The sequence below is a fragment of the Labrus bergylta genome, chromosome 11 (genome assembly GCF_963930695.1).
Source record: "Labrus bergylta chromosome 11, fLabBer1.1, whole genome shotgun sequence".
In the NCBI taxonomy this organism is placed as follows: Eukaryota; Metazoa; Chordata; class Actinopteri; order Labriformes; family Labridae; genus Labrus; species Labrus bergylta.
In genome coordinates this window covers 4,699,527-4,708,399 of record NC_089205.1, presented here as the reverse complement: position 1 = coordinate 4,708,399, position 8,873 = coordinate 4,699,527, and the positions used below count along the sequence as shown (strand labels likewise).

Here is an 8,873-nt window from a genome sequence, read left to right as displayed (position 1 = left end):
TGAGAAGATTAGTAAACTGTTTCAGTTTATCTTTTCGAAACGCAAAGATATTATTTATCTTCTACTCACGCGTTACCCAGACATTGATGTTATTTAATGTTTTAAAAAAATATTTCTAATCAATATACTCTGCCATATGAGTTCGTGTTACTATATCATTAACTGGAAGAATTAATCCAATCTCACTTTAATTTTTTTTTTTATTAGTGATTATTTTTAATTACATCCAGAAAACCTTGACGATTCATTATAATGTATGAATAGTCTTCTCTGACATGGTATTAGTATAAATATGGTTCAGCCAAAAAAAAAGGTAGGATATAACACGAGAAAAATAAGAAACTAACTTTTCTTGTATAACTGCTTTTTGTAAAATGTGTGCTTCTTAGACACTGAGGAAAAACTTAATAAAGAAAGGAGAAGACAACTATAATTATAACATTAAATCTTCTGAAGCAGAATCAGTATCAGAATAAACTTAATCGGCCAGATATGCTTACACATACACAAGGAATTTAACTTCGGTGAACTGAGCTCTCTCTGTCCAAAAGTACAACATTAAATATCGACAATAAACACAAAGTAAACACACCAATATGTACAAGACATAAGATAATAGTGCAGTGGTGAGTAGTGCAAAAGATGCTGAAGTAACATGATAATAATAAAAATGTACAGTAAATATGTGACAGCTGGGTTAATTTATATGAGGTAGAGTTTTACAGTATTTATATTAAAAGTGTGCATAGTGTTTTCATGTAGAAGTAGTCTATGGATTAAATATATTTTTTTAAATGGCTCAGATAAATACCAAAGATTTTGACTTTACGCAAAGTGATGTTTTGATAGCCTAGATTTTTCCAAATAATCTCATTTTAACGAGTAAGCTCCTGTCAAACACAAAATATCTTTGTACGCGTCAGTGTTTGCGTCAGCTTCCACTCGTTGATTTACAAACGATCTGGACAGGAACACCCTACACGCGTAACCCATCCCTTGATTTATAGATCAGCGGTGACTCAGACACAGCAGCGCTCAGTCCAGAGGAAGCGAAGGTCACCTCCCCTTACCTCAACTCACTGCAGCAGCTTGTCGGCGTGAATAGAGACTTTTTCTCTGTAATTATTCCGTTAAAAAATGGACAATTTTGATAATTACAACGCGTCGGATAAAGCAGAGGCTTCGGAGCTTCAGCGTATGATCGCCATAGAGCAGCAGAAAGCGCAGTTCCAGGCCCAGGTGTGTATGCTAACTATGCTAACCTGTATCTCCCTTTAGCAGACATGCACATGCATTAGACATATGAGAGACTTTTAAGACTTATATGTAGGCAGCACTATCAACATATAACAGCGTGTTACAGAGATCAGATATCATAATACATTACAAAGTAAAAATGACTTGTGGAAGGTAAAGAAAGGCTAAGCAATTTTTATAGGAAATTTAAAAAACAGGGCAATTCAAAGTGCTTCACACAAGACATCAGAAGAATGTCTTGTGTGAATACAGAATAAAGATGCATTCACACCTGAAGGTTAGTTTAGGTTAGTCTGCATTCATTTAAAAAACAAGTAACATTGTATTGCCTTTTAGTTGGTTTGTTTCTATAGTTGTCTCCTACAATCACATCTCCAGCTTTAATTAAACATGTAAGGATATGGATTAGAAGAGTAATTAGCATGACAGTTATTGGAATTGTCCAATAAAAATGCTTGTTTTTGCATTATAATTGTACCTTGCTGAACACTGGGTGACTGCTGCCTTGTTCTCTTTGTTTTGTTTTAATACATATTTTTGTTGGATTCACATTGTAAACACTAAAGTTGCACAATGACACAAACAAATGAACATGTAGAGGTTTATCAGCATCTCTGGTGTTTTGGTTGTCAGTCTCGTCTGGCGGCTTTGATTAGAGAGGTGTAGGAGCAATTTCTGGTTCAAAAATATGTAACTGTATAAAAATAAAAAAATTCTCTGTAGTATCCTATCTGTAATACATGAGACACACAGAATAACAATCTGAGTTACAGTCACAGGGAAACAGCCATGTTTCTTGCCAGTGGCTGAAGCAATCTGCCAGTGAAATTAGATACATGTATAAGTGCTTTAGATCCTACGACTTAGCATAGCACGCTGTTGAAAACATTTCAGAATCCTTTATTAACAATGTTGAAGGAGCTCTGATCCCATACTCATAATCAGTTGTGTCGTGTGAGAGGTTTACCGGTTCAGAGGTCAAACACCATGATGTATTAACCCCACAATCCTTTGTTAATAAGCCTTGTATGTATTTATTCCAGGTGCACACTTTCACTGACGTTTGCTGGGACAAATGTGTGGACAGCCCGGGCTCCAAGCTGGACTACAGGACGGAGACGTGCCTGCAGAGCTGCGTGGAGCGCTTCATTGACACCACCCTGGCCATCACCAACCGCTTCACACAGATGGTGCAGAAAGGAGCTCATTAACGATAATACACCGTCGATGCCAACCAGACTGTGTTATGACATTCATCAGATATTTTGTATTCTTATGATGTTGGTAGAAGATTAGATGAAGAGGATGTTTTTTTAAATATAAATCACTGTGTATGCTTCAGGGGTCTTTAATGTGATCAAATGGAAAACTGTGCATGGATACAGCTGCACATAACAGCCAGAAGTACCTCTTTGACTATATGAAGTGATGTAACCTGGCATGAGTAAAGTGAAATATTGTGCTCATGTTCACTGTCTTGTCTGTTTCTTTCATGCATGTTCAAAACCCAAAATAAGACAACAATCCAGGAACATCTGGAAGCTTGAATATGTGTCAAACCCACAGAAAACATCAGCTGATGAGGGTAAACAGAAAACAATCACAACTGTAATAATAACAGTGATGTATAATAACATAATCTATATAGTTCTCATTCATATTAATTAAAGGATAAATAAAGACATTACTGACTCTTTGAGACACTTCCTCTGTACATTAAAGCTGAACGTCTACCATGACAGTATGAAATGTCTCCTGATTACAAAAGAAACCTCAAAGAAAAATGTTGTACACTAATACAACTAAAGAAAGTAAAGAAGTAGGGACACTGAAATGTAAATGTGATTTGCAAAGCATTGAAGCTCTATATTCGATTGAAAATTTCACAAAGGCAACAACATAAAATGTTCACAAGGAGAAATATCGTTTATGGAATACTGTGAGCCCTTTTCTGATTTGATGTCAGCAACACTTTTCAAAAAGTTGTAAAAGTGGCAGAAAAAGACTGAAAAGTTGTGAAAAAAACACCTAATGAAACATCTCAGTTTATAAGGTAATAACTATGAAAGGTTTAGGTTAGTAATATGACTGGGTATTAAAAGAGCAATCCAGAGTGTTTCTGAAGTACACACAGAGAGGGGCTCACTGCTCTGTGAAAGATTGGGCTGGCAGATAATAACAATAATAAATTAGACTTATATAAGCCGGTCCTGACCCAGGACCAGTGGAAACTCAGACTGCTATTCAGACTCATTGTGTAACTCAAGTTGCTGCTATACTTTCCATCCACAGAGTCCTTTGGTGGGTGCAACAGTGGGATTTGTAGTTTTTAGTCAGAGGTCATGTTTGCAGGCTGTATGCTCCTCATCACAATCATCTTGCTTTTAATGAGATCAATATTATCAGTTAAAGACATGTACTCTGACTCAGTGTACTGTTAATGATCAAACTGGTACTTTCTGTGAACTCTTCTTTCTGTGAAAAGTTATTATTTCTAGTTTTGACCCTTTCACATGCTTCAAATGTCAAATCAGTTATTAGCTGTTCCACTAGGGACACATATGGCAGTAGCTCAGTCTGCAGGGATTTTGTTTGGGAACCGGAGGGTCGCCAGCTCAAGTCCCGATACATACTAAAGTCTGGCAATTGGTCTGGAGATGAAGAGGTGCCAGTACACTTCCTGAGCACTGCTGAGGTGCCTCCTTTGCAAGACACTGAACTCCCACCAGCTTAGGAATGCTCGCTGTAGGCTCGCTCGGACATCTCTCCATCAGTGCATGCATAGGATCCTGCTTGTGCATGTGTGTGTATATTTCAGCATGTTCAATAACAGAGGGTACAATTGGATTTCCCCTCGCAGGACTGATAAAGTATATGATACCCTGACTTGAGATCACACATGGTTCCATGTGAATAGCTGTTTGAAGCCCATAAAGACTTAAAATGATGCATTAAATTTAAAAAGTACTAAAACAAAGAGGTGAAATGCTGCTGGTTATTATTGTTTATACAATATGGAAACCTGGAACACAGGAGTACGTCCAATTAACAGTATTTGAGCTTCCCATCCTGAGCATCTATATCCGAGTTCTAATTACGGGGGAATCTGTTCAGAAATTCACAAGTTGAACTTCTGATGATGTCGATCTAAATCAGTAAATATTTACATAACGCACAGTATGTCATATTGAAAGGGGTTAATACAAAAAAACAACAGAACATATAAAGATGACAGACAGTAGCTTCTGATTTTAGAAGTGGAACTAATGCAAAATGGCTTTGGACCTGTAATCTCTCTAACGATCAGCAGGGGGCGACTCTGCAGAAAAAACCGAAGTGCTAAGACATTCAGTTCCTTTCCACAGAACGGTAAGAGATCACTTAATCTATTGTTAAAGAACAATCTCTTCTGTACATCCGCTGTCATAAAGAGGCAACATTTACAAAGTCAGTAAAGGGTGGGAACGATTAAAGGGCAAAGGCAGATAGTTAGTGATAAAATACTAAGGGACTACACTGTCTGCAATCAGAATGTCAATAATACAAAAATAAATAATTAAGCATTTCAATTTTTTTTCCGCAAAAAAACAACCGTGTTGTTAATATTTCTCAATGGTCTCAATTCATTCTCATCCTGGGTTCAGGTCAGGTTTTAATATAAGCATTATTTCACAATATTAATGTTTCTGTAAATGGAAATTTAAACCATTCAAAATGTACCATGTTAAAATGATTTCTTCATTTAAGATCCATATTTTTATGTAGGCTATTTAAACAAAGAAAAAACTCCTTGACATCACGTCAATAATTACTTCAATAAAATAAGATTTCAAAATTCAAATTACACTTACGGCATCCAAACAGATTTCATTATGCACAAATAATATTTCAATATTTTCAGTTGGATGTTTTTGTCATTTCCACAGTCCTAGGAAACAGTCTCTATGTGCACCAATATGGCATATGACACCAGATTGCCAAGAGCTATTGACATGCATTTAAAAAAAATCCTAAATTCAGATGAAACACTCTGAAGCGTGTTAAAAACATGTAAATGGAAAACAGTCTTTCCTCTTCACTTCATCCAAATATTGCAAAAGAAAAATAGCCTGGAACACACTATAGTGAAAAGAGGGTAGGGGCTCATTTACTATGCTGTCTCTATCTGTGCATTTGCCAGTGTTTTGTTTTATTAGTGCATGCAGCTTGACACTTTATTCCTCATGAAACTCAGTGCTGAACTGTAACTTCTGAACATATCTAATGGGACTCCTTGAGTTGAGCTTATCTCTCGCTGACGTCCACAGAATTCCTCCATCCTTCTACACAAATGCATTTATTAGTTTTCCTTTTTCAATGAAGTATAATCTCGAAATTATTTTAAGGCCAGAGAATGCCCCATAGCAATTTTATAGTCACCTTTTGACTCTGTGATATAGAACTGTTTATGTGAAAATTATTTAACTTGTTTAGTATTTTCAGAGTCTGAAAACTGCTGAACCCTGGTTTAAAACATGTACAGTTAGATATAAGATAAGTAAGTTATGCATATAATATTTACTGTACATTCACTTAGTTTATAATTAAACTTTCAACTATGAACTTAAAACAAACAAGATCATTTATGGCATACAAATATTTTTTATGTAAGATTTTAAAAATGGAAAGAGTGAAGAGGGTGGTGTTGAGGGGTTTGGGTTGGTGGGGCAGACGTAGGAGGGGCTTGTGAGTCTCTGAGGCTTCTGGAGGAATGATTGGTTGTCCATTCATAGATGCCCCGTGCAGGAACACTGAAAACACAGAGGAGTCCTGCCCTGTGAAAAAGATGAATAAGACATGTGTTAGTGTGGACATAGTATGACAACATTTGCATGATATCTTTACCTATAATAAAAAGAATACACATATGTAAAGTCATCTTAAGTTTATCAGCACTTACTTTGCTGTGTGACAGCAAGGTGCCCATCGCTCTCCAGCTGGTCCTGTAGTCATCCATCCTTCACATCTGCTCTGGAGTAAACACGTCTTCTGTTGCCATGGGAATCTTGGGTGTTGAGTCTTGGCCTTCTCCATCGTCTCGTCTTGTGGGGGGGGGGGGGGGGGGGTTGGTACATCTGAGAAGCAAACAAACAACAGTATAACTAAGTGTGCTAAAGACAACACTTGCTTTTTATTAAAAAAAAAACATGGATATGAACATTAGATTCCTAATGTTAGGCAGTATAAACTTACCTCTGTCTGCTAGTCACCTACACCTAATTTATAAACATGGTTACGTGCAACACAGTGATGACAATAAACAGTGTTTAATTACCTGTGCATGGAATTATCAGCCGTCTTTAGAAACTGTTGCTATTAAATATTACCTTACCTTTGTCTGGTATAGCCACCTGGACCGTACATAGACAAATACACAACAACATAACAAAGTAAGAAAGAGTAACTATCTCTGAGTCTGCACTATTCCAGAAGTTGATTTAAACTATCAAAAAACGTGCCTAATGCTTGTACAGTACTTGCAGCTGTTAAGGCTGCCTAACAGCATTGTCTGCCAGACATGTGGAAAGGTTTCTGGGGCTTTGAAAAGTCCTGCCAGACACAAAGATTCCACTTTTTACTTCCTGGAGTAATCAGGGCTGTCATCCAAATCAGAATAGCTGTCATCAACCACAGGGGGATACTCCCAGAATCCTCTTCTTCTGTAGAAGCCTGAGGTGGATGGAGCGGAGTCCATGTAGCTCTCCTCCCTGCTCCTCTTGGTGGAGGAGCTGAGGCATGAAGTGGAAGTAGCACTCTCCTCATAGCATTCCTCACAGTCACACCTGGGCCTCTTACTACTTACCTGCTCTGTGAGGATCTCCTCCCTGCTCCTCTTGTTGGAGGAGCTGAGGCCTGAGGTTGAGGGAGCACTCTCCTCGTAGCATTCCTCACAGTCACACCTGGGCCTCTTACTACTTACCTGCTCTGTGAGGATCTCCTCCCTGCTCCTCTTGGTGGAGGAGCTGAGGCCTGAGGTTGAGGGAGCACTATCTTCTGATCTTGAAGGTGAGGTAGGATCTTCTTCCTGTGGATGTCGGACAGTCAGCAGCTGAGGAGGAGCATCAGGAACAGGAGGAGACACCTGCTGCCATCTCTGGTAGAAATCCTCCGGGAGCTGCTGGTCCATAGGGGAGAGAGATCTGTTGTCCTCCTCTTCATCTTCATCCTCGAGGTCCTCTTCAGAGTCATACATGGATTCATACCCAGAATCCTCACTGAGCGAGTCTGAAAAGTCCTCCTCGTCCTCGGTCTCTTCGTCCTCGGTCTCCTCTTCACTCTCCTCTTCCCTCTCCTCTCCCCTCTCCTCTTCATGCGCCTCTCCCCTCTCCTCTTCGTTCTCCTCTTCATGCTCCTCTCCCCTCTCCTCTTCGTTCTCCTCTCCCCTCTCCTCTTCGTGCTCCTCTCCCCTCTCCTCTTCATTCTCCTCTTCCTGCTCCTCTTCGCTCACCTCATCTTCATCCTCAGAGGACACTGGAGGAATGTCCCCTGGTCTACCTACCTCTTCCTCTGCTTCCATGTCATCTGAAATCCAGATTACTTCCTCCTCATCACCAGAGGACACTGAACAAATGTCCACTGGTATACCTACCTCTACCTGGTCCTCCTCCTCCTCCTCCTCGTCATCCAAGACCCAGATGACTTCCTCTCCATCGCCAGAGGACACTGGGGGAGTGTCCTCTGGTATACCTACCTCTACCTCAGAATCATCGTCGTCCACGATCCTGATGCTGATCATCTCGGGGAGGCCGTCTGGTGCAGGACGTACCACTAAGGGAGACAAAAATAAAGCATCAGTATACCTGATTTCAAACCTCTGATTAAATAACAACATCTGTGTAAAGTTAGCACTTCATTTGTCTGTATACTGACTAAGATTGCAGCCTAAACAATCCCAAACCAGCCACAAACCGTAGGCCCTTTGATACAGTGATACAAAATATTGTGACACTCTACTTTGATGATTTTTTTAAGCTGTGTTCATGCAACACTTGATGAAAGCAATACTTTTTTTCTGCTGGGAAAAACATACATACAAGGATGTTCATATATATATATACATCAGAAGACCCAGGTTATAAACTAGAAATCTACAATTTGGTCATTTTTTAAAGCCTTTTATTAGTCCTGTTTTACTGGTGTATTTACATACATGATGGATAAACAAACATAACACTGACAAATGTTACAATTCTAGGATTTTCTAAAAATAGGCAAAATAAAGTCTACTTAGAAGAATCTCCAACCAGCTCAGAGCTTTTTTTTTATAGAAGGGACTATTTTAAGGGTAGCTGGTTTGCCTAAGTTAGCAAATATTTTTGTATCAAAATTGTGTATGATGATAGGCCACTGTATCAAATTTGATTCAATCTGATTTAATAAAAAACGCAATTGAAAGCATGAATTATGACATTGAACTCAAATATAGAAGTCCTAAATTAATATAAAATCCATGATCGTAATTTGATGTAATGAGAACAGCTTGAAAATAAAAGCACAATATAATTCAATATTATCTCCACATCAAAACAAACGTACTGAGATAAGAACGTGCCTAGTTACTGACACTGACGTTCTGA

The 8,873-nt window shown here is 38.7% G+C and overlaps 1 protein-coding gene across 1 annotated transcript; it reads left to right on the top strand.

Annotated features, from left to right (window-relative positions):
- Window positions 1-1,022: 1,022 nt before the first annotated feature.
- On the top strand, window positions 1,023-2,725 carry timm8b (translocase of inner mitochondrial membrane 8 homolog B (yeast)). Its single transcript, XM_020644875.3, has 2 exons — window positions 1,023-1,239; window positions 2,301-2,725. The coding sequence occupies exons 1-2, from the start codon at window positions 1,138-1,140 to the stop codon at window positions 2,466-2,468; spliced, it is 270 nt and encodes an 89-aa protein (XP_020500531.1). The 5' UTR covers window positions 1,023-1,137; the 3' UTR covers window positions 2,469-2,725.
- The last annotated feature ends 6,148 nt before the right edge of the window (window positions 2,726-8,873 follow it).

What these genes read in the sequence shown, in the direction of transcription:
- timm8b (XM_020644875.3), top strand. Translation starts at nt 1,138, where the DNA reads ATGGACAATTTTGATAATTACAACGCGTCGGATAAAGCAGAGGCTTCG. An exon ending in AAGCGCAGTTCCAGGCCCAG is followed by an intron (nt 1,240 to 2,300) that starts GTGTGTATGCTA and finishes TATTTATTCCAG; the next exon opens with GTGCACACTTTCACTGACGT.